This window comes from Malaya genurostris, chromosome 2, assembly GCF_030247185.1.
Source record: "Malaya genurostris strain Urasoe2022 chromosome 2, Malgen_1.1, whole genome shotgun sequence".
In the NCBI taxonomy this organism is placed as follows: domain Eukaryota; kingdom Metazoa; phylum Arthropoda; class Insecta; order Diptera; family Culicidae; genus Malaya; species Malaya genurostris.
Window position 1 is genome coordinate 218,160,900 of NC_080571.1, and position 25,674 is coordinate 218,186,573.

Sequence of the window (25,674 nt, forward strand, 5' to 3'; positions counted from 1 at the left end):
AAATAAACCGTCGTTTCGTAGATTCCAAGTATATTCGCAGTTGTTCGACTTTACAATATTCTGCATTATAAAAAAAATAATCTTATTTGTGTTATGCTATAGTATAAATTTACCTTCAAGAACTTGTGAATCATAAACTGTGGAATTTAGTATGAATTCCGAATCAATGCGGAATCCAGTTCAACAATCGATTCCGAATGAATTTTGCATCCAACTGGATGGTTCGGAAATCTATCCAAATTGAGTGAGAAAATGTGGACTGAATTGTCAATTCATTTTTTTTTCTTATTCTTTCCCGATTTTGTACGTTTTCGTGCTGATTTTCAGTTTAATTCTAAATAAAAAACTGACTGAATATTTAAATTTAAACCTTCATGTTTTTCGGATATATGGTTGAATTCGGATATATGCTGGAAATTAACAAAAAGACCTACCTTAGTCAGCATCATCCATTCCTCTACACAGTTTCAAAAAAAAACTGAATTTCTGTTGAAACAACTGTTGAGTGTCGACACAACTCCGTACACGGATGGTAATATTCTTTCAATGTGTGTATCCACCAAGTGTCCATGCTTAAAACTTAATTTTGATCTCGGCAAAAAATGATGCTGAATACGAACGGCGAAGCGATATTTTACTGGAATTTTGTTTAAGATAGCCTTTTCAAAAATACTCGGTTTATAATTTCCGGTTGCTCGGTAATTTAAAATGTTATACTGACACAGGGTTATGTAAATTACCGTGTTTACCAGCAATTGGTCGTTTTCCCGAAATCAGTAAATTAATGATATCTACTTATCGGAATTTCAGTAAACAGCTTTTAGACAATCAAATTCGGTAGCCATTTTTCTTCAGCGCAAAATTAAGCGATGTAAATAAGTGCATGTGTTCATGTGTGGAATCAGTTGCTACTAAAAATTGAATCCGAATATAGCGATACTTTTTGTGATATTAATAACAAATTTGTTGAATGTTCGACGATTATTCGTGACAAAAATCCCTAAAAGCATTGTTACGGGATAAAGATCCTTGCAACGATAATCTACTGCATGAAATTAATTGGATTCCGGTATAGTATATTTCCTTAAATATTCAATGTTTTATTGAACCATTATTTTTGTTGTATCTGGAATATGATTGTCTGCGGAAAATTAAATTGTGTTCACTACTGGAAATGACATAAGAGTGCTTCCATTCTACTGTCAATATGTTTTACAGTATTTCATACATCTAATATATTGTTTCTGTTTATTCCATTTCCAAACCTATCAGTTCTACGGTCAACATAATGTATAAATCGATAAATTTATGACGTGAGTTTTAACTGGAATGTTTATTTTATATCTAAAATATCATTTTAATTAATTGCTTTAAATCTCGGCAGTAACTCGCATGCATGAATACGATGAATACCGATAACTTTGCTAATTTCTTTCCAAATGTGACGAAGATTTCGGTAATTTATAGTCTTCTCCAAACCAAAAATCTCGGTAAATGCAAATTACCTGTCCAATGGATAATACCGATTCACATCTCGACGAAATTTTGCCGAGATTCGGGACAGAAATCTAAATGTGTGAATATACGCATTGAAATGTGTGAAAGAATATTTGTGTCCGTGCAGGGAACTGTGTTGGTACCACAGACTAACAGACAGGACACTCAAATTAGATTCTTGAATCATTTTAACGGTCTTTTCGAATATTCCTTTAGTTGGGACAGCAATCGCATATGGCATGATGGCACCATGTTACCCTATCAAAAACATCCTGTCTGTCATCTAGACTGTGTTTATTTTTTTAATTTACCAACAGAGTTGCCATTCATACAGAATTACCTGTAGTGTATTGATTTGTATACGTCCATGCGAATTTCCTGCAGGATACAGATTTAATACATATTGCCAAAACTATATACAGAATTGTGCCTACTTCTCATCCTTCAACGCAATACAAAATCGAACCCGTTTTGATACAATATCTACTTACTTCTGGTCTGCCGCCACTTAATTTCGGGTGAAAATTACCAACACAATCAAAAATAGTCTAGATGAACAACGTTGAGAAAAATATATGGTTACCTTCCAACATCGCTAAAAATGTTAAATATATTATCAACGTAATCCAATAATTTATCGTGACGATTCATTTTCAAATATTATGATGAAATCAGGCATCCCTGTAAGCAGCTGATCGGTGTTGACAAACGAGGGGGAACCAATTAATAAAAAAAACTTTTGCATAACACAAGGGGTGTACCGATAGTAAATAGTTCGCGCAGTACAATATAGGTGGAACTAGTGCATCACGAAACATTATTTTTATAAGAATTTACTCATACTGTCATGTCTGTTAGTCTGTGTTAGTACTGAACCGGACCAGTAAGGTGTAAATAGACCTTAATCAGACCCTGTCAGCTTGGAGCGAAATAAATGTTCAGTTCAGCAACGCCATCGCACGGCATCACATTCAACAGATCATGTCAAATATATGGATGCGCTGTGCTGCTATTTTGGCGCGCACGAATTTGACATTTATCTTCCCTACTTCTATATACGAGATTCGATGCGGACTCGTCTGAGGGCGCCATACTCGCAAAAAAAGAATGTTACCAAAGATTTGTTCGAAAAATATAAGAGCTGGATTTCTTGTTACTATGATGTCTTTGCCTTAATTGAACAGACCGTGGTACAAAAAGAATGAAAAATGCTCCTAAAATGCATGTATAATCTTTATTAAAAAAAGTGGCTAGTTGCGAAGTGTAAATCTGTAACTGTCAATCTAATCTAGTTGTAAAACACTTAAGGTCTAACGTGTCGATTTGTATCAGTATACCTTTCAAAAACATGACATTTTTAGTACCAGATCTTGCACGCAAGTTAGCGATCAGAATGGAATTACAGAAAAAGACAAGAAAAATACACTGAAAATCATTTCTACCTATTTTTTGAGGAGAAATCAACTCGAACTCTTCTATAAGCTACCCAAAATTAGGTCGTTATCTACTCAAACTTTGAGTTGATGGGTAAAAATGGGTAGCGTGCTTTGTTATGGCACAGAGATGCCATTTATACAGATTTATCTGTATTATACAGATTTTTACATGCTCATACAGATTTAATACAGAGTACAGATTTTATACAGATTTCCTCAATTTAATACAGATTTATACAGATCTCACAAAAAGTAAGAAAGAAAGTCATTTTTTATCCACCATCTTTGAAAGTGACGTTAGGTAGTGCATAGTGGTAAATTTATTTATTTATTTCGTCAAGCAAATGTAGACTACATATAAATGGTTTACAATGTTTACTTAGATACTACGCATTATTTCTACGACTAAGTTGGAATTTCATTTCATTTTTGGACATACCAAAGTCCAGATGTTCGCAATATTGATTGTAGTGGCGCAACAGGCTAATGTTCAAAACAAACGTTATTAGTGCAACAAAAGTGACGAAAGAAGCTTTGTTATTATGTAAACAACCGTTCGTGGGCATACAATTTTTAGACGAGGAACGATAAGATATTTCTCTTGAAAAAGACCATAACCAGTGGTCGAAACGTCGGGCAGTATATAACAGCCATTCTTATTGAACAGACGGCTAAAGCCGAAACCATAATTAATGCAGAAAAGATGATTTATTGGAAAAAGATATGCACAGAGACAGTACTTTATTCAAGGAAGTAATGGCATCATGAAACTTTACTGTCAAACTGAGAGTTGTATGAACCGACTTGAGGTTGAATATTGGGCGTTGAAATTCCATGTCAAATTATAAAGTCACCAATTTCAAACTAGATAAATGTATGGAATTACAATTCAATTGTTGTGAATTAAAAAACGTTGAATATTCTTGTGAGCGCGGCAATGACTGATTGAATCTACCATCCTATAACCACAATCTATTGGAATAACATCTTTTAGCATCATTTTGTATTCTGAATTTCATTTTATTAGTGATTACAGATTAATACAGATTTTTATACAAAGAATACAGATTTTCTATGAAAATATCTGGCATCTCTGTTATGGCATAACATTTGTACTAAACTTACAGTTACCTAAATTTTGAGGTCATTACTCGTTACCCAAAATTGGGGAGATGCACTTTAGTTGATTTTGGGTAGGTTTTGACCCAAAATTAGGTAGCGGCTGGTAAGAGTGTAGAAGATTCATGAAATATTTTTTTCGTTTTCACATACTCGCAGTAAGATGGATATAATCGTGAATTTCCAATTGAGATATTATGACGTTTTGGCAAAAGTTTTAGATAAACTAGTGATAGCTCAGTAATGTGCGATTTAACGAAAGAGGACAGCTAAGACATTTTCTTTCACTCTCTTGGTATTTGGAAAATGATTACAAAGATCGAAAGGGAAAATTCCCTGTACTGGAGCCGCTATTGTCAACGTAACATTGACAACAAAAAATTGTGAACCTAGCTTGGTACAAAACACAATGATTTGAGTTTTATGCTGAAAATTGGTAAATCCTACCACGAAATGGGGTGCATCAATTCAAAAAGGGATATCAATGATGTGCATTCGAATATATTCCACGTGATAAACATAGACGACGATGGAACCCCTTTATGGAGTGGTCAGCTGGAGGTATCACGTACTGAATTGAAATTACACAGAAAAGGCAAAGATCCCACAACTTGGCCGCTGAAATGCCTCAGGAGATATGGCTGTAACGTAGATCAGTTCAGTTTTGAAGCTGGTCGGAGATGCACCACAGGAGAAGGTATTTACGCATTCAAATGTCGCAGAGCGGAAACACTGTTCTACACGGTACAGTCTTACATCAATGGAAGGATTTACAGTGATGAAAACACAAATCCAAATGACCCCTACCCGATTCCAGTTGCATCGTCCGGCCCTTCTGTAGCAGCAAGAAGTGTATCGCAAAACAATACCGCCACGAGGAATAGTCAACAAAATGCAACTGGAACCGGTAGCTATATTATAAATCGCACTGGAATAGCTACTAGTCAATCGTTAAGCCCAAATGGAACGATTCATTCTAATTCGAATCAAAGCCGCAGTACAGATACACTCCCCATCGAGGCAAACTATCTTGAGCCTACTCCAAATAGGCCTACTGGTCAACCCCAGACAGTCACCACGCGATTTCAGCAGGGATTGAGATTGAGTTCTGTTAGTAGTGGACCCGTCAGTCCAGATGTGACTTCCCCAGGATCACCTAATAGTGTAACCAATATATTAGAAGTTACCACACTGAATCCTTTACCAACCAGTAATACTTCTGGTGGCACGCATGGTGTCAGTAATTTATACCAGGAATTTCCAATGAAAGATAGCGCAAATGCTAGTAGTATACAACCTTTGGTAAACCGATTGTCATTAGATATCCCACCCCAGGAGGCAGCTCCGAGTGCTGAGAATGAATCAGCAGTATCAACTAGTAAATCTGACCTCAATTCTTTTCCTTCGGAAATGCCTCAAGTGACCCCCGAGGTGGATCCGGCGCGAATGTATATGAACGTTAATATTGCGTGTACATCTGAAAGCGGTACCAAGGTTAAAGGGAAACCGGCCAATAAGAGTAACTCTAGTCTAGCTTCTATTAACAACAATACAGGTTCTTTTGACGAAAACCAGTATCAAAATGTAAAAACACCAACGTCGGTTGGGCCAAGCATGCTAAGCCATCTGCGGCTGAATTCAACCAACATGATTGATCCCACTCGATTCTACGAAAACCTGGAACCAGCCGAAATAAAATCTGTGCTGCTACGTGGTCGTTACTCAAAGCCAGACATATTCTCCAACGTAGATCTTCCACTGGATGTTTCTGAACCATGTACCCCAACATCCGTGAACCGAAAAGTCAACTACATAGTACTGGATCTCGATCAGTCTAACTCGACACACAACATAAACGCACCAGCAACAGTAACATCACCAACGGGGCTCAGTTCGGCAGCAAATAATAATAACTCAACAGCAGTTAATCTAAATAATCCCAGTGAATCAGCAACTGTTGCTTCGTCACTCTCGCAAGGATCCCTTACAGGCGGTTTACTGCCCCCCGAAAGCCCAAAGAAGGCATCCCTCGGGTATGCAACGATCGATTTTAACAAAACATTCGCCCTAAGTAATTCGACTACGCCTTCGTCTGAGCTGGATAGCGAAGGCTCCCGTAAGACCCGCCACAACTCCACCGTGACGCAATTGACCCGACAGAGTAACTCAGTGAGTGATTAGAACGATATCCTCGGAACTCTCGTGGTATGTGTAATTATAGCTTAGCTCAATGAGGTTTTGATGAATGTTTTCCGTTGGCTACGGTTACAATGTACTGAAGTCAGCATAATAGGTATAGTAGAATAGTCATACTATGTTCGAACAACCAAAAATGTGTCGCTTAGCACAAACATGAAGGGCAAACAATGCACCGTTTGGTGTGCTTCGTTCACTATTGTTATACCATTATTTCTTTCTTCTGCTCATTGTTAATAAAAAATACTAGTTTTCGATGCCTACACAACAGCTTTCTAGTGTAGTCCACAAACGATTTGTCTGATCGACGGATAGCTTTGGAAATGTTCAAAGAAATTAATTAATCTGATATATTTACAATTCATTTTCATTCACTTCACACAATTTTACGATTGATATTATTCCAGCTGTTTTAACCATGTTCAGTTATATGCGCACATTGTCAATTTATTTTTGTACAACCCAGTCCTAAAGCTTTCGGTAATTTTAAGAGGTGATGATTCGATATTTATCGAAAAACCTTTTGTGTAAAATTTATTTCAATGATTTCAACTAAAATTACTTACTTGTAGTCTACCTATAGCATTCATCTGAATTGCTTGATATTTGATTAATGGTTTTGATAGCAGGCGGACAAAATTGCTGTAGATATTTCTGCGAAGAATAGAATTTGTAAACAAATAACGATGCCAAAGTAACACGTATAAAAGTCAAAATTCTTCATCCTAATAAATACCGTTCGGTTTGTGACTGAAAATAGGTGATTAAAAGTAAGATTAAGTTTTTGATAAGTTTGAACACGTTGTAGTATATATTGATTCGTCATTATAATCTGTGCGATTATAGTTTAATTTTGTGAACACATAAAACCAAATGTTGGCTATACAAAATCGGAAAAAAAGTTACTATATAAAATTGCAAAAATAGCATATGTTGTTTGTGGTATATTATAGAAAATAGGTCCGATTTGAAGCATTGTCGTTGGTGACCAGTTTGTAACATAATTGCCAAAATAGATATAGGCCTCAGACAGTGAAAAACAGGATTGTAAAAGATCATAACCAAATAAGTTAATAACATAAGACTAAATAAATATAAATATATTATTATGTATGTGTTCTTTCTTGTTTCATTGAAAAATACAATTGTAGCAATCGTTTCGATCGCTCGCAAGGCCGAGTTTTCACCAGAAAAAGAGAGAAGGGCAAAAAGGCTCGATTCTTGATCCCGACCATTGGATCTCGGTTGTACTGTTGTACGACTTTCTCCCGAAAACCATTTCACAGAAAACAAAGCAACGAAGTATTTTCCCCAGAATGTACCGTTCTCCAGAAAACCATATTCACAAAGGTACTAATTAGTAGAAAGACACAACAGAATGTACCATTCCCCAGAATGCCATCTCCCAGAAGAAGCAAATACCTAGAAACTGTTTCTCCAAAATGGAAAATAATACCGAAACAACATAGGAACAGATATTTTACCAGAAAAGCATCTACTAGAATCAGACGCGTATACATGGGGGAGGGGTTTTATGGGTTCAAACCCAAACATAGCTTCTTTAAATTGGGTATCTGTTTTCGCATATAGTCTTGTTGTACTTCATTATAATGTTAGTGGCCAACATTCCTCCTTAGTTATTTTCAGAATACCAGAGAAGGTTCCAGTCTTGATTGCATCTGGATCATATGTTTCGGTCGGTTTGTACTTGGTTCCTGATTAGTATCCGACTGAACAATTGGCCGGTTCTGTTCGTTCAGAGTGGAACCAGAAGTTCCTATATCAGGTAGAACTGAATCATCGGGATTTGGTTCGTCTTTGGATTCAGGTTCTCGAGGCACTGGAATCGGGGTAACTTACAATCCAAACTTTTTGACGAAAATGTTGAGTGGAGAATTTTTTTGAGATTCATCTTCTTGCTTAGCGATGCCTAATTTAATTTTCATGTGATCTGATGAGTTTCCTTCTCCCATGCCAGTCATTCAGAAGAACGTTAAAGTTTACGCCGATAGCTTCAATGATAACCCCAGGAGCCCATTTCCATTTTGAGTTACTTTGGTAGACCTTCGCATAAACTTTGTTACCTGCTTGTAAGGTCCAAATTACTGCACCATGCCTGCGGTATTTCGAGGGGGGGGGGAACTTTTAAAGAAAGGTTGATTTATCCCCCCCCCCCCCCTCCTGAGCACGGGCCTGAATAGCACACTATCATTTATATAAGTATCTTATTTAATGCTAACACAATATTCTGTTCGTCATAGATGATTCAGATCGCGACGGCCGAAGGCCGCGAGTGTGCCGGCGCCGGCCCTCGCAGAAATCAACTCTGTCTAGTGGCGGGCGTTTGCCCGGATTACCCAAAGCTAGGGGCTATCCCTCAGTTAAGTCCGAACGAGCGGCAGCGAGATCGGACAGCAGGTCATTAAAAATGTTGAGGCGTAGCCGCATTAGACCTTTCAAAATCGCAGTAAATTAGAACAAATTCTATTAAGCAGCATGTTGATCTGTTATGCCGAATGATCATTATGCTAAATAACTATTATGCCAAATAACCATTATGCCAAATAACCATTATACCAAACGGCATTATACCAATAACAATATTCTAGCGACATAGATGATTCATATACGAGGTCTGTTCAAAAAGTTCCCGGAATTTTTCAATTGCGCGCGTCTGGAGAGTCCGGTTGTCAAAATTTTTTTTTTATTCTGTTGGTACATACACACTTAAAACCTTTTCTTGAGCTCGGCATAATAAAATGCCGAAACTGATCAGCAACACCTAAATTTGCTGATTGCTCAGTAATCAATACGCATGTTTCTGAACTTCGTTAAATGCATTTACTGATATTTCGGTAAAATGCTTCACTTTGCCGAAATTTGGCTTAATTGCTTGCTGAATTTATCAGTAAACAACAGATATGCCGACATCAGCAGAGACGTTTGCCGAGATTTCGGAATATGCGCTAGCTGTTGCCGAGATTCAGCACGACAGCTGTCATTTATTGCTGCGTTACATTTTCGCTTCGCATTGCGCGATTATTTTCTGATGAAATTCTCGAGTGGAAAAATGGATAATCTTCGAAGAAACGTGGAACCACTTGCAAGTAAAAATATTGAATAAATATAGTGACATGTTTCGCTTTATAAAAAGCGACTTTATCAGATCACATTATAAGGGAAAAACACCCAACACAGGGCTCCTCGAGACAAAACTTTGGGGGATATGCGAAAAAATAACCCAGTGCATGGACAAACTCAATAGATCAAAGTAAGTTTATTTTTTGAACAATACCGTATATGCATCATTAAATATTGAAAATTTTTGTATGTTTATTTTTATTTTCATATTTCCAGCTCGACTCAAGGTGGCCGCATCCGGAAACGCCACTTTTTATTATGCTACATGTTTTAAGGTAGAGGCTTTAAGCACTACTGGCAACAAATTTGTAAGCCTCCTTTAAGTGTTAATAAAATGAAATTTTGATCCTGAATGGTGTGTTTATAATGTTTAGAAATTACAAACAAAATTAATTGACTAGATTTTTAATTACTGATGATTCGGTAATTTGTTTTTTTCATTTTTTCGTTTTATTGGATTGCCGAATATTCAGCGAACGTTTCACTGAGCAAACAGTAAATATTATGCTGGCGATTTCGGGGGGAATGACAGTAATTCATTTTGTTATAACTGACAAAATATTTATTCCACTTTGCAATACTTGAATCGCATACGTCTAATTTATCTATATATACCAAGACTATGAGAAGTAAGCTTTGCTTTTCCAATCACTTTGGGATTATTATTCATTTATCTAGAATTTTCATGAATAGTTTGTCAATTTATCGCTTGGTTTCCATGATTACTGCTATGACAACTCATATAACAATATCGTTGTTGTGACGGACAAGGTAATTCCATGTTCATGTTTGAAAATATCTTGAAGCTGCTTGCTGGTTGGATTAATTTATAGTGAGAAAAATGATTAATTAATCAACTTATACTTGATTTTTCTCATATATTTTGTCGGAGTTGATTTATTGATTCAACTGTACAGTTACCAAAGTTGTAAGTTCGGCTAATGCGACCATATATTAATATATTAGTAATTCCTGAAGTTTTTGGTGTGCAGAACAAACATGGACGCTCACTCTCTGATTAGAATACGTTTGATATAATGAAATTTAGTCCCATTCTGCTAAAAGGACTGTCGTTAATTTGGACAAAATTAAATTAGATCACATTATGATCGCTTTCATGCATCAGCATACCTCTCAAAGAACATTTGCTCAAAACTTGGTAAACTGTTAATACAATATAACAATGCAATTTTTTTTATTTGAAAACACTTCCTTTGTAGGATTGTTAGTTGAAACATGTAAAATTTTATTGTTACCATGTTTGACAATTCAGGACACAGTGTTGCAACTGTTATTACAATATACAATAAAAAAAATGCGCATGTGATCATCATACACGTCGTGAATTACCATAATTGTAATATTCCGTTATAAATTAATTATCTGGTTAAATAAAATGAATACATTAACGGAAATGCCTGCTGTCTGATAATTTCGAATAACTTGTTCTTGAAAACATGAAGACTACAAGGTCCCTTATTTACCAAATTGTACAGAAATTTAGAAACAACTACGATTTCATTCATTGAAGTCAAAATCATATGCTTTTGCAAAATGGTCTCTCTACACTTTGAAGTGCCAATCCGGGTTTGTTCCTACTATGTAACTATGCAATATAAGATATTTTAAAACGTATAAATCTGTCATTTTTGTTTTGATTAAAATTTCTAGAAATCTCAAGACGCACCCGATCAAGATTAAAAGAGTCACGTATCATCTGTAAAAATTATTCGGCGTTTAAATCATTCCATCATAAACGAGTAATCGACTTAATCACATATTTATAAACATCCTCATTAGTTAGAATTTTAATTGCGAATTATGAAACAGAGAAAAAATCTCTTATGAAAACTTCACAGATACCAATTTGTTGCTAAGCTGTCAAACATTTCTCTTGATAAAGATGTGTGCCGTAAATATAGAGATGCGTGTGGATATACCATCTTTCGTTTACATTAAGGAAGAATAAAATACATTTTCAAGAATTATTACTTGTTTCAATTCATTGAAGTGAATTTTGCGTCTCAAAATTAGCTTCTTACTCGAAACCAGAATTATTTCAATACTGTCATCCCCCTTGGGCGATTTCGGCAAATTTGAGGGTGCCGAGACGCTCAGTTATTTTATTTTTGCCGAGATGATTGCTGATTACTCGGCTGTGCGAATCTCGGCATTTTTTTGCCGAGACTCAGCTAAAAAATTTAAGTGTGTGTACTTTAGATCACTTTTAAAAGTTTCATTCTTCGATACAGATTTCATGTGATTATTTGATACATTTTACGCACAGTGTACAGCGAGACAAATTCCCACCTCAAGTTTGAAATTGTTTTCCTATATATACCTTGATTCGATTTCGCGCTGAAAGCAAGAGGTGCCAGAGTTACAAAATATTTACAATATTTTAACGAAATCAAATTGAAAAAGGCCAATTTAGGTTCGCGCCAAGAATGATTAATTACGATGGACAGTAATCTAATCATCTGATGCATTTGATGAGTAATTCTTCGCACTTCGAAGTGAATTTAGACATAGATAACAATCATAAATATTTCATATGAATTATATTAACAAAAATAGCTGTCAACCCTGTTTAAATGATTGGCCTACCAAAGTAAGATGTATATATCACACAATCAGACAGTTGAGTGTTTCCGAAGTATTGGTGGTGCCGGTGACATCATTAGTGCTTATGGATGTCTCATATTGTGTAAAAGAGACACTGTTATATTGCGTATTTGCTTCGTTACTTCGAGCATACCTGTCATTTATCGAATCCATTGGCCGTATAGGCGGCCATCAACGTTTCGATTTTGCGTTTTCTTCGTCCAACTAAACGACGAGTGCGTGCGAACAGAGGTAGCCAAACGGCAGAAGATGCTTCGCAGTGCGATCGAGTGATGTGAACTCTTGAAAAGAAGTGAGCGATTGCAATGTGTGAGTGAATGCGTTCTTGTTGACTTTGTCACGATTGGAAAAGTAAGGAAATTTTCTATTATTTAGTGGGTAAATTAGACATCGAAATAACCAAAAATGTGTTTCCCGTAAATAGATGGAAGCGCATCATGTGCAAAAAGTGAAGTTATTGCGAATAACACCGCATACGGTGTGAAAAATGTGTCTGAAAAAATGTGCTGCTGCTTCAATGTGTTTCAGTCCGGATCTTCTTCGCGGGTGTGGAATTTCACCATAAACAACATCGAAGCAGATCGTTTTGCTCGCACTGTTTTCTGCAATTAAACGTGGATCAATTGACCATGTTTCGGATGCAATGGCAAATCATGAAGAAAACAGGACTATGTGCATCTCTTCTAACCATGTAATACGTAATTGCGTCCTTTTGACGTAGTTTTTTCTTCATCGAAATCTGCTCCTTACTGCTCATTCTCGTGTTCTCACTGCTCACTGTGATCCGCTCGTTGGACTGTTCGTGCTAATGTAGGTTAGGTCACTTCACATACAAGCGAAAATGCTCACCGTTAGACTATAGTGACAGTGCTGTCAGCCCGTAAAATCTACTACTGTTTGTTTTTAATGTTGAATTGTTGTAAAATCATTTATTTAAGTTGGTTATATCTTTGGAATCGACAAATATTGTAGTAAATACCGAAGTTTTTCACAAGTGATGATAATCCAATATTCGGTGTTGCAATTCCTGTATAAATATGTGTTTATGGGATAATCATCAAAAGAAATTTGCATAATTTTGGATGTACATTGCATATCGTAAGAAAAAAAACATTTTTGCTACCGAATGACTTATAAAAAAAAGCTTGAGCAGTAAATTGTGTAAATTTTAAGAGCAGTGAAACTGCCAATGAATGCCGTTTGTTTTTATTTTCATTTTTGCTTATGTTGCTACTCTAAATTTCACGGATAAGATAGAAACCTAATAGACAATACTGTTATCAATTCGCAAACGTAATTCAAATGTTATGGTTTGAAATGAATATAGCACCTAAAATATTATCATGCGGTGTTGAATGAGTTGAAACTACTCTGCAGTGAAACTAGTACAAGCGAGGGCAAAAGTGGGAAAGTGACAATCATTTTTTTCCCGTTCTTTGTGAGCTTTTCCACTGGGTTCCATTCACTGTGTCATAGCCGTGTGACTTTGTGAACGCGTTTTGCAGTGATGAAATTTGTATCTCCCGATCCCCATAGATGATTCATGAGAATTCCGTAACTCCTGCCGAAATGTTTGCTCGGAAAATTGTACCATATTTACATGTACGATTTTTAAGGTTAAAGACCTTTCGATCACAGAGCAAAAATGGTAGATAATTCAGTTTTCAGTCCACTGTCTACTGTTAGCTAAGCTTTGTCATTTGAATGGTTTCTGTTTATTAGTGACGCTGCCTTAACGATGACGCATACCATCGTATAGTAGTAAAACAAAATTTAATCTGTGTGTCAATGTGAAATCACGGGATGAGCAGCAGCGAAGCTGTGAGTAGGAGACAAAAAAAAACGCAAATGGAAATTGGTCTTCATTTGCAGAAGTTTATTGCCGCAAGATGTGCGGCTGTGATGGAGGATGAAAAAAATAATAATTTCGGTCTTATAAACTCGAAATTTGACGATCACATTTTTTAAAATTGAACACATGGCGTTTAGTTGCACTTGTTTACTCGATGGTTTTGGTCGTTAAAGAAAAAAAAACTTCAAATTTTGTGGTAAAGCCCCCAGACATTCTGCTGTTGATTAGGCTTATTTGTAGAATGTTCATATTGCATATTGAACGAGAGAAATTCGATTAAATAACACTATACTGCCGCATAAATGTCCCATATATTGGGAATCCCATAGAAAATTGTGCAATTATGCATACAACTGCAGTTTAGGACTAAAGCTTTTGGATATCAACACCAGAAAAGACCTGGCTACATTTGCTGGTATTTTTTAAAAACCTCAGAACCAATTGGCTCAAATGGTACGTTCCTCTGATTATTTGGAGAGTTGCACACTTTTTGTCTAGCGTGGGTGGACCATAGTTTTTTTCATTTTTTTCATGCACCTTCTATTTGATTGTTTATGCAGTAGAGGCCGTCTATCGACGATTTATTTATTTACAATCAACACACAATTTGGTCCTTTCGTAACTAGGTAGTTGATTAGGATCAGTCAACGGCAATCGGCGAAGAGCAAAGCGAACAAATCCTGTATTGCCTCAATTCTATGAGCACCGTAGCAGGGGTTCCAAACTGTCGAGCAATAATCGAGTGTTGAACGAACAAGCGAGCAGTAAAGGGATTTACTATCGTACGGTCTTCTAAGTTGCAGATGTGGTAGATCTTGAAACGATAAGCGAGGGGCTTTCAGAGCAAAATTGACATCGTTGAAGTACAGTAAAAATATTAACGTTCCGAGATGACTTCTCTGTGGTATCCCGGATGAGGAGCGAGGAGATCTTCGGAAGTATGATCAAAGATAAACTCAAGATTACAATGTCCCATATGATTATTTGAAAAATGTTGGGTCAGTAATCGTGAACCAGTAGGTTCAGTAATAATGTAATTTTATTGACCCTCTGTTAATAAGCGTCGAATAGTTTCGACAAAATGTCATGGAAACAATACAAGTTAGAAAGGAAGCAAACATATGTTTACATTCAGCATAGAATGATTTCTTTCCACAAATGACTCATGCTTCTTGGGTTAAGGCAATAACAAACTGAATAAATTCTAGACAATTGTTCTAAGCGGTTTTCACTTTCTTATTGCAAGAATAACTGTATATGAGGCAAAATTGCTCAATATCGTAGATTATATCTAAAGTAGAGGAAAGATCTGTATAGATAACGTCCGTTTGTAAACCGTCAGATATTGCATCAGTCACTTAAGACGATAGTAGATTTGTGGTTGTAGAGTGGTTAGGCATGAAACCGTGTTGAGTATGGACAATATCACCCCTATTCTGTATTTCGATCGAATCGGATTAGTTCGATCGAATGTCAAAATTTGCATTCTGCTATTCGATCGAGTGATGATTTTGTATGGAAAACTCGAACTCGCAATTTTCGCATTCCATCGAAATAAACCGATTCGAACGAAATTCAGAATCGGGGTGTATATTGCTTGCAGTGAATGAAAATTGGTGTCGGTATAACCTTTTCGAACAGCTTTGGTATAGCGACTAAAGGACTGAAATTGAAAATTTCGGCATATTGTTCTGTTCTGAGGAAATAGTTGCTGAATATTTATTTATTCTGGGTGATGACTTTCTGGGGAATGGTACATTCTGTTGCATGTCTTCTAATGATTAGTGCTTTCGTGAATGTGGTGTTTTGGATAATGGTACTTTCCTGGGAAACAATTTTATTGCTTTTTTTCTAGCAAAAATCGTACAACCACTTTCGATCACTATTTCCGGTACTTCCGAAACTGACATAACGTACAAAATGGTTTTAGCCAAATTTAGAACTTTTTTTTAGATCGAAGAGCGTTCGTTTTTAAAGTAAAAGCTGTTAAGTAGACAGCCTAATAGGAAACCATTTAAAATCAACAGCGGCAGTATTTTTGATGTGGAACACATCTCTATTTTCTATATAGGGGTGCAAATCAGAAACTCAAGGAAAAATACACGTAGAAATGTGGTCAGGTTTTAAACACTTACAGATCAGTCTATTGTGTATCAATTTTAGTTTCGATTTGAATGTATCAATCCACGTATTTTCAATTATATATGATTGAAGTTTTGATTAATAGCTAGTAGTGTCCTATTTTGTCTGCTAAAAATCTCCGGCACACTGGATTTCCCTGCCATAGACGACGGTTTTGAAGGAGTAAGCGATATATTAAAGGGAAAGCATCGCTCTGATTGGTCGGTCTTCGCAAAAGCGAAGCTGTTGGAAGCACGCGAATCTATAAATAGAAGCTAAATTATAGCTAACGTTTCAGTCCTACGCGTAGCATGCTAGAGGTATAAGATTGTTGCTAAACAGCAAGTCAAAAAGTGCCATAAAACGATTTGAAGCTTTAATTGGTATGCTCTGATCTGGTGTCGCCCCGGGTTGGCGGTTCAATGCATAGGGCGCTGGTCTTACAAACCAGTTGTCGTATGTTCGAGCTCCGACCTGGAAGGATTCGTAGTGTCAGTAGAATCGTACCACTAGCCATGCGATGGCTCTGTACACTCTGAATCGGCTGCGAAACAGAAGGTCAAATTCCACCACAGGAATGTAATACCAAGGCTTTGCTTTGATCTTGTGTCATGCAAGCTCGTATGTTATGTCGTTTCGCCTGAGAAATTTACAACTACCCCAGGATAAATTTTGAGTTGCTTAAGATTAACTACTCATTTATATAAGATGAACTCGATTGATAACGAGAAAAGGTTTATCGCTTCAATCGAAATCGCAGAATGGTAGAGAACACAAGCTTGGCGAAGAGAAAGAAGCTTAAATATCGAAATCGCAAGTATGTACAAAGATATAATTGCATACATTTGGGATATTGGTGTAATTTCGTCGGCTATAAAACAAATACAAATGAAGACAAACGATGTTTGGTGTTGGTTCCTAATCAAAATCAACCTAAGCAGACTCTCGTGCAATTGCGGATTTAAAAGTGTGACGATTGATTGAACTGTTTTATTGTAGATCGTTAGAAATTCTGGTTTTCTTGTTCCACATCAATGGCTCGAACAACCCCGTGGGGCTGATCCTTGTAGTTTTTTTCGCAATATTATCACTGCCGTTTGTTCGTTCTTATTTTGAACGTCATGTTGTCCATATTGCTTTGTTATTTGTTTTAATCGTCCAGGCTTTTAACAATTAATTTTATCGACTGTCTCGGACGAGATATAAATGTGAGCTTACAAAAAGGACGAGATACATAATGTTAGTTTTTTTCCTTAAATCACTTATACATTTTTTTTTCCTAACAAGAGTTAATTTATTTTATTTATTGTGCACCGAAATTGCGTGTATTCACACACATCTCATATACACTTGAAATTACAAGTATCTCTAGCCGCTTGAAATTACAAGTATCTCTAGTCCCCGACACAGGATTTAGACTACTCCGACGGAGAGTTCCCCGGCGAAGGAGATTCTCCCGACACCGAGTCCTCTCTTACACCACGCGAGACACCCGATGGAGTGCCGAGGTCGGTCCCGCGATTCCGGTTGGAGCATGGCTTCCAGTTCGCTGGCGCCTCGACGACGCCGCCGAAGGATCTAGCCTACATCGGCGGAGAGTTCCCCGACGAAAAAGGCTCTCCCGAAACTGACGCTTCCGATACCCGTCAACGCCCGACCGAGAGGATGCCTGGGTCGATCCAGTGATTCCGGTTGGAGGATAGCTTCCGGTTCACTGGCGCCCTGACGATTCTAGCGGTATTACGCCACGATCTACTCGTCTAGTCCCCGACGAATGATCTGGACTACTTCGGCGGAGAGTTCCCCGACGAATGAAGTTCTCCCGACACCAAGTTCTCTGTTACACCACACGGGACACCCGAAGGAGTGCCGAGGTCGGTCCGGTGATTCCGGTTGGAGCATTGCTTCCGGTTCGCTGGCGCCTCGACGACTCGAATCGGTGTTGTGGCGACTACTCGACTAGCCCCCGCCGAAGGATCTAGCCTACACCGACGGAGAGTTCTGGACTACTCCGACGGAGAGTTCCCCGGCGAAGGAAGTTTTCCCGAAACCGAGTTCTCTGTTACACCACACGGAACAGCCGATGGAGTGCCGAGGTCGGTCCGGTGATTCCGATTGGAGCATGGCTTCCGGTTCGCTGGGGCCTCGACGACTCGAATCGGTGTTGTGGCGACTATTCGACTAGCCCCCGCCGAAGGATCTAGCCTACACCGGCGGAGAGTTCCCCGACGAAGAAGGCTCTCCCGAAACCGACGCTTTCGATACCCGTCAACGTCCGACCGAGAGGTTGCCTGGGTCGATCCAGTGATTCCGGTTGGAGGATAGCTTCCGGTTCACTGGCGCCCCGACGATCCTAACAGTTTTTCGTACTACTCGTCTAGTCCCCGACGAAGGATCTAGACTACTCCGACGAATAGCTTCCCGGAGAAAGAGGTTCTCCGCAAACGACGTTTATTCACTGATTCCCTCTTGAGCCTACTACGGTTGCACGCGACTAGCGGTTGGCTCTGTGAAAGCTTGTATGCACACCTTCAGAAGAGGCTTCAGTGGCTTATGCTTATGGCCAGGGTTTGGAATATTCATTCACCGGTGAATGAATATATATAGTTTCCATTGCATTATGAACGAACAATTCCACCGCTCACAATGAGGACGTCTTTCCACTCAAAAACAACCACAAAAACAAAACGCTAGTGGAAGCAAATATATTCCACATATGCACAGATGGTACAGTGCGCTGGTTTTAGAGTCTTCATGAAGCACAGAAGCCGTGAACAGAATTTTCTTTCTCGTGGTCTGAACGTCGTTCTTCTCACAAAACAATTCATTGCAAGCGAACTCTCTTTACGGGGCTAGGAAGTGATGAAGATTATATATTCAGTTTTCGCTAACAGAGTGATGACTGGCTCTCCGAACGCGAACGGCTGTTAATGATGACTTTATGCCACTGAAACGGTTGCATATCACATATCATTTAATTCGTGTCAAATTAGTAGAGGGTAAGAATTCTTAACTATACTTGATTATTATAAACATAAATAGCAGGAGAGAAGGATTAGCGTTAGCAATCTGGCGATCTCAGAAAATACTGCAAACAAACAAACGCTTCGTTTGCTAACTGCTAGAAAGAAACTAGCTCCTGTAAATCAAATTTCTGCTGAATAGCGTTTAATTGGGTTTGATCGAAATAGTGCATGATAGTTTATTTATTTATTTATTTATTTATTTATTTACAATCAACAGACACAATTTGGTCCTAATGATAATTCCTAATAATATTCAGAAAATTTGTACGTATTCTGCTTCGTGACACATTAAAATCATACCCAGATGAAACGCGGTTGAACGATCTCTGTGAACCAATAATAGAACCGTTTGCGCCATAGTTGGTACGTCGTATAGGAAGTCGAAGAAAAGCACTGTTGCGGAGAGCTCTGGGTCGCACATTAATATTAATTTCGTTGAGCAAAACGGGACAGTCGATCCTACCGTTGAATATATCTGCTATTATCAAAGCGCGTGATAATTCTCGTCGCACTTGTAATGTGTCGAGACCCATTAATAACCCGCGACTTTCATAACTAGGTAGTTGATGAGGATCGGTCCACGGCAATCGACGAAGAGCGAAGCGAACGAATCTGCGCTGTATTCCCTCAATTCTATGAGCACCGTTCAGGTAGCATGGGTTCCAAACTGCCGAGCAATATTCGAGAGTTGAACGAACAAGCGAGCAGTAAAGCGATTTTAGACAGTGTATGTCTGTAAAGTGCTTAGTTATTCTCATTAAGAATCCTAAGCTACGGGAAGCTTTAGCTACAATGTAACTGATGTGATGCTTGAATGTAAGTTGTTCATCGAGATGGACGCCAAGATCCTTAACGCTAGTAGATCTTCCAATCAAGGATCCATCCAGAAAGTATTCGACATGCAATGGCATTTTTCTCCTCGTGAACGTAATGGCCGAGCATTTGTCTGCATTTACAATCATACGGTTAACTTTACATCAATCTGCGAAGATTAACAATTGCCTCTGGAGAAAGGCTGCGTCTTCTAAGTTGCGGATGATGTGATAGATCTTGACATCATCAGCAAACGATAAGCGAGGACCTTCCAAGGCAAAATTGACATCATTGAAGTACAGTAAAAATATTAACGGTCCTAGATGTCTTCCCTGTGGTATTCCGGATGATGCGAGGAACTCTCCGGAAGTATGGTCGTCAATTTTAACTGCTAAACGACGATTCCTAAGATACGACTGCAACCAACGAAGAATGTTCGAACTGAATCCAAGTCTGTCCAACTCAGCAACCGTGATGTCGTGGTTGATTATATCGAAAGCGGAGGAAAGATCTGTGTAGATAACGTCCGTTTGTAAACCGTTAGACATTGTATCAAACACATAAGACAAAAACGATAGTAAGTTTGTGGTTGTTGAGCGGTTAGGCATGAAACCGTGTTGAGTATCGACGATATATTGCTTGCAGTGATTGAAAATTGGTGTCAGTATAACCTTTTCGAACAGCTTTGGTATAGCGCTGAGGGAAGTGATACCGCGGTAGTTGTTAATATCCTTTTTATCGCCTTTCTTGTGGACTGGGAACATAAAGGAAGCTTTCCATAAATTGGGGAAAGCTTCTGTAGCGAGAGACATTCGAAACAATTTGCAGAGGGGAGCGATTACTCCACGCGAGCACTTTTTAAGAATAACTGCCGGTATTCCATCAGGGCCTGGAGAATTTGAGGCTTTCATTCCTACAATTGCCGTCCGTATTGAGTCTTCGTCAATATTGATGCAGTTCAATGAGTTATTAGACAGGGGAACGTTAAGTGCTGCGGCAGCAATTTGCGTGTTTGCCTTATCTTTTTTATAGTTAATCAACCAGTAGGATAAAAAAAAAGAATCCTCATCAGTATTGCGCATTGAACTTTTTTTTTATTGAATTTTCATTGTGTATTACTATGAGCTGTGAGAGCTGTGAAAAACACATGTCCCCTTTAGAGCAAAACCTTTATTCTAATAGACGCTCTAGCGGTGGCAGTGCACTCAAAATGAACAAATGTGAATCGCGTTCGGACCTCGGAGAAACATTCGACAGTTAAAAGCCAGTCATCAGTCTGTTAGCGAAAACTGAATATATAATCTTCATCACTTTTTAGCTTAGTGAATAGTTTGCTTGCTCTTGTCTCTTACTAGTATGGGTGAATATTGTTTGCTCTCTTCCATTCTCGTGCATGGACAGCCATTCCAATAAAGGAACAAGGCTCACGCTTCCTCAAAGGCGACATGGTTCATAAAGTAGGTATATTTATGAATGTCATATGCCCTGAAGCATGTAAACTCATCTTTACTGCTTCGTTCATCCAAACCCTGCTTATGGCAGTTGAAAACAAATTGCTATCTTCAGAGATGCCAGGTTCACAGATTCATTTGAGTTCCACAGATATATATGGCAGAATTCTGAAATGAAATCACAGACTTACAATAAGCCTCTAAAAGTCTTCAAATTGCTAGTAAAAACGAAGTGTCCTACAGAGCGTTCGAAAGTAACGGGACCTTTTTTTACTCAGACTGATTTTTGATTCAAGCATCGATTAAAAAAAATGACCTGGCATCCTAAGCTGTCTCAGTTGCAACGTCGAAGCGGTTCTATTGATGACGTTATTGACAGATTTGCTCGACGTGAAGCGCGCGAATGTTTTCTATTGCATCGATGATACCAAATAAGTTTAAAGAAAAAAATGTCCATTCAGAAGTATATCGATGTTTCATTGTATTGACAAACACAAGCGACTATCAATTCCTTAATCTTTGGTTTTCACTTACAACGAACAATTACATCTGATGCACAATCCTTGAATTATGCCACGAGACGCCACTGGTAGGAAGCACATGTTAATACAAAACACGATCAAATTTCTACGTATTCTCGGTAGCTGGCTACCCAGAGCAATAAACACAACAGTTATATTCGGAAATTTACCAGCAAACAACCTCTTCCTGTGACGCATATGGGAATGCAGAGGATTCCTCGGTATCTATTCTTAAGTAGATCTGCATTGGGACTATTGGGTGCTATTCCCAAGTACGTTGTTTCTGGAGGAGCGCTTCAAAAGACCCCGGGTTGGCGATTCAATGCATACGGCGCTTGTCTTACAAGCCAGTTGTCATATGTTCGAGCCCCGATCTGATAGGATTCACAGTGTCAATAGGATCGTAGTACTAGCCATGCAATGATTCTGTACGCTAAGAATCGGCTGCGAAGTCTGTTGAAACAGAAAGGCCAAATTTCACAAAAGGAATGTAATACCAAAACTTTGCTTTGCCTCAAAAGACCGAATCACAAAAGACCGAAATCGTTCGGACTTACGCAAATCCACGCAATCCACGTGTTTGCCTTATCTTTTTTTAAAATGACAGCTACTGTAGCTTTCGGCCTTTTGTGCTTCGGTTTTTAGTGATGTTCGGTCTTTTGTAGTTTTGAAGAAAACATTTTGCATGCTCAATATTGGTTCTGATCAATAACGGAGTCTCTAATGATAATGATATCCATAATTCTGTCATTATGACCACTGTGATTTGTGAATTTTGACTATTATGTCAGTTGACCTGGTACCGACCAAGTAGCTCTCGTTGAAGCAGCCGCACATGTTCATACATACACAGGGAATTGTCGAATCTATACCTTGTAATATTCTAGTTTTTTAGTCACATACCAATAAAACCACGTTTTCTACCACCTGCAGGACTGTTGAATGTTGATGCGTTTAGTATACCTGAGAACATCGACCGAAATCCGGAAGCAGCCGAGGGTAACATCAACCATAGAAGTGCAAACAGCGAGCAGTGTACCAGCTTGTCAGATTTTCATTCTCTGTTGACCTGGGTGAAGCGGAAGCACTGGAAAGGACACCGGAACGAATTGGTTGCGCGTGCACCGTGTGCCAGGATCGAGAGTGTGAGTTTGCGAGTGTGAATGATTTTTGAGAAAGATTGCGGACGTCCGTTTCTCTTGGGGGTCATTCGTTAGTAAAATCGAAAGCTGTGGAGCGGTGTGCTGTTTAAAGTGTGCGCGAGTATTCGGAGCACCCGCAATAAAGAGGTCGTGTCGTGTTGGATAAGAAGTGTAAAGCTGAAAGGACATTCAATGTAAGCATCGTGCAACCATCAAATCAACGTCTGCGAGCGTGCGAGTGGTGCGAAAGATAGAATAAACGAGCGCGCGGAAGAAGCGAGCGTGTGCGACAAGTCAAAAACGAAAGAAGCGTGTGAGCTGATTGTAATCCAATTATTTTATGCCTACCGTCTAGTTTGTAACGAAGGTTCAAGTGCGTGTGAGGAATCAACTTGCGTAACAACGAAACAAAATGTCAGTGGTGATGATTCGTATGGAGGAAGCCAACAAGCTGTTGGATTTCTCGCAAAAGTTGGATATCGGCCTGTTGGATAGCGTCGTGGAGTGTCTGTACAATAGCACAGGGGAACAATTGAGGCTGGCACAGAACGTACTGACCACGTTAAAGGAACATCCGGATGCATGGACCCGGGTCGACAGCATCCTTGAGTTCTCGCAAAATCAGCAAACTAAATTCTACGCCTTGCAAATTCTGGAGGAGGTTATCAAGACTCGCTGGAAAATTTTGCCCCGAAACCAGTGCGAAGGCATCAAGAAGTACGTGGTCGGTTTGATCATCAAAACTTCCCAGGACGCGGCCGTAATGGAAGCTAACAAAGTCTATCTAAACAAGCTTAACATTATTTTGGTACAAATATTGAAACGCGAATGGCCCAACAACTGGGAAACGTTTATCAGTGACATCGTGGGAGCGTCCAAGACCAATGAAACCCTCTGCCAAAACAACATGATCATCCTGAAGTTGTTGAGTGAGGAAGTGTTCGACTTCTGTTCGGGTCAGATCACGCAAACCAAGGCGAAGCATTTGAAAGACACGATGTGCTCGGAGTTCTCCCAAGTGTTCCAGCTGTGTCAGTTCGTGCTCGAAAATTCCTTGAACGCTCCACTTATATCGGCCACGTTGGAAACATTATTGAAGTTCCTTAATTGGATTCCTCTTGGATATATATTCGAGACAAAGCTGATCGATATGTTGGTCTGCCGCTTCTTGACGATACCGATGTTTCGTAACATTACACTGAAGTGTCTCTCGGAGATAGCCGGTCTGCAGCTGGCCAACTACGGACACATTTTCGTAGCTATGTTCAAGCAGACTATGGAACAGTTCGATAACATGATCCCGTCCTGCACTAACATGAACCAGATTTATATGAACGGCTCGGATGACGAACAATGTTTTGTACAAAATTTAGCCATGTTCTTGTGCACCTTCCTGCGAGTACACTCCGCTCTGGTAGAGAAGCGAGAGACGATGGATACAGTGCTCAAAGCGCTCGGCTACTTGGTCATGATCTCTGAAGTGGAGGACGTTGAGATTTTCAAGATCTGTCTGGAATATTGGAATAGTCTCGCTTCCGAGCTATACAAGGAATCGTACAGTTCAAGCCAGCGTCGCACTTTCTACGCTAAGATACTTTCTAAGGTGCGCTACATAATGATATCGCGTATGGCCAAACCCGAAGAGGTACTTGTGGTGGAGAATGAAAATGGTGAAGTGGTGCGCGAGTTCATGAAGGACACCAATAGTATTAATTTGTACAAGAATATGCGCGAAACGCTGGTCTATCTGACCCATCTGGATTACGCCGACACCGAGCGTATCATGACGGAGAAGCTGTGTCATCAGGTAAATGGCACGGAGTTCTCGTGGAAAAACCTGAACACACTGTGCTGGGCTATCGGGTCTATCTCCGGTGCCTTTTTCGAGGATGACGAGAAACGATTCCTGGTTACCGTAATCAAGGAATTGCTCGGACTCTGTGAACACAAGAAGGGTAAGTTCAACCGGTTTTGGCGACTGTCCAGCGACTGTTATTGAAAATTAATCCATTGTACAGGTAAAGACAACAAGGCAATCATCGCATCGAATATTATGTATGTGGTTGGCCAATATCCACGTTTTCTGCGGGCCCACTGGAAATTCTTGAAAACCGTTGTAAATAAGTTGTTTGAGTTTATGCACGAAACGCACGATGGCGTGCAAGATATGGCGTGCGATACGTTCATAAAGATAGCCCTCAAATGCAGACGTCACTTCGTGCAGTTGCAACCAAATGAATCGTGCACATTCATCGAGGAGATTCTTGCAACCATGAGTACGATCATCTGCGACTTGCAGCCACAGCAGGTAGCTGATATGTTTGTGCTGTTCGATTCTCTTACGTGAATGACGATTTTCTTCTACAGGTTCATACGTTCTACGAAGCCGTCGGATACATGATTTCTGCGCAAGTCGACCAAGTTCAGCAGAATATTTTAATCGAAAAGTATATGATGCTACCGAACCAGGTGAGTCAGTTGATGCATTGAAATCTGTTCTTAAAATACTAAATTCAAACTACTGGAAAGAGTCTACCGATAAAAATATGGTATATATTTCGTGTACGAATAGTTCATATTAACAAAATTATTAGGATGGGTCTCGTATTCAAGCAAAGATTATCAAAGCACAATATACCGACTTCCATTGCGGCTAATTGTAAATCGACTTACTTGATAAACGTTGTAGCGTTTGTCGGGATATAACCGTCTTGTTCTTGTAGTTTGTTCTTAC

At 39.0% G+C, this 25,674-nt stretch overlaps 2 protein-coding genes across 2 annotated transcripts in view; both read left to right on the forward strand.

The window, feature by feature from the left end:
• Positions 1-4,153: 4,153 nt before the first annotated feature.
• LOC131427584 (fibroblast growth factor receptor substrate 2-like) lies at positions 4,154-7,357 on the forward strand. Its single transcript, XM_058590920.1, has one exon. The coding sequence runs from the start codon at positions 4,476-4,478 to the stop codon at positions 6,231-6,233; it is 1,758 nt and encodes a 585-aa protein (XP_058446903.1). The 5' UTR covers positions 4,154-4,475; the 3' UTR covers positions 6,234-7,357.
• Positions 7,358-12,169: 4,812 nt separating this feature from the next.
• The window catches only part of LOC131427585 (exportin-1), a 35,586-nt gene continuing 22,081 nt past the window's right edge, over positions 12,170-25,674 (forward strand). Inside the window, exons 1-5 of the mRNA XM_058590921.1 lie at positions 12,170-12,365; positions 22,732-23,134; positions 23,296-24,895; positions 24,959-25,248; positions 25,308-25,409. Of these exons, the coding sequence (XP_058446904.1) occupies positions 23,353-24,895; positions 24,959-25,248; positions 25,308-25,409 (1,935 nt within the window). The 5' untranslated portion in view covers positions 12,170-12,365; positions 22,732-23,134; positions 23,296-23,352. The remainder of the gene's footprint in view (positions 12,366-22,731; positions 23,135-23,295; positions 24,896-24,958; positions 25,249-25,307; positions 25,410-25,674) is intronic.

What these genes read in the sequence shown, in the direction of transcription:
- LOC131427584 (XM_058590920.1), top strand. Translation starts at nt 4,476, where the DNA reads ATGCTGAAAATTGGTAAATCCTACCACGAAATGGGGTGCATCAATTCA.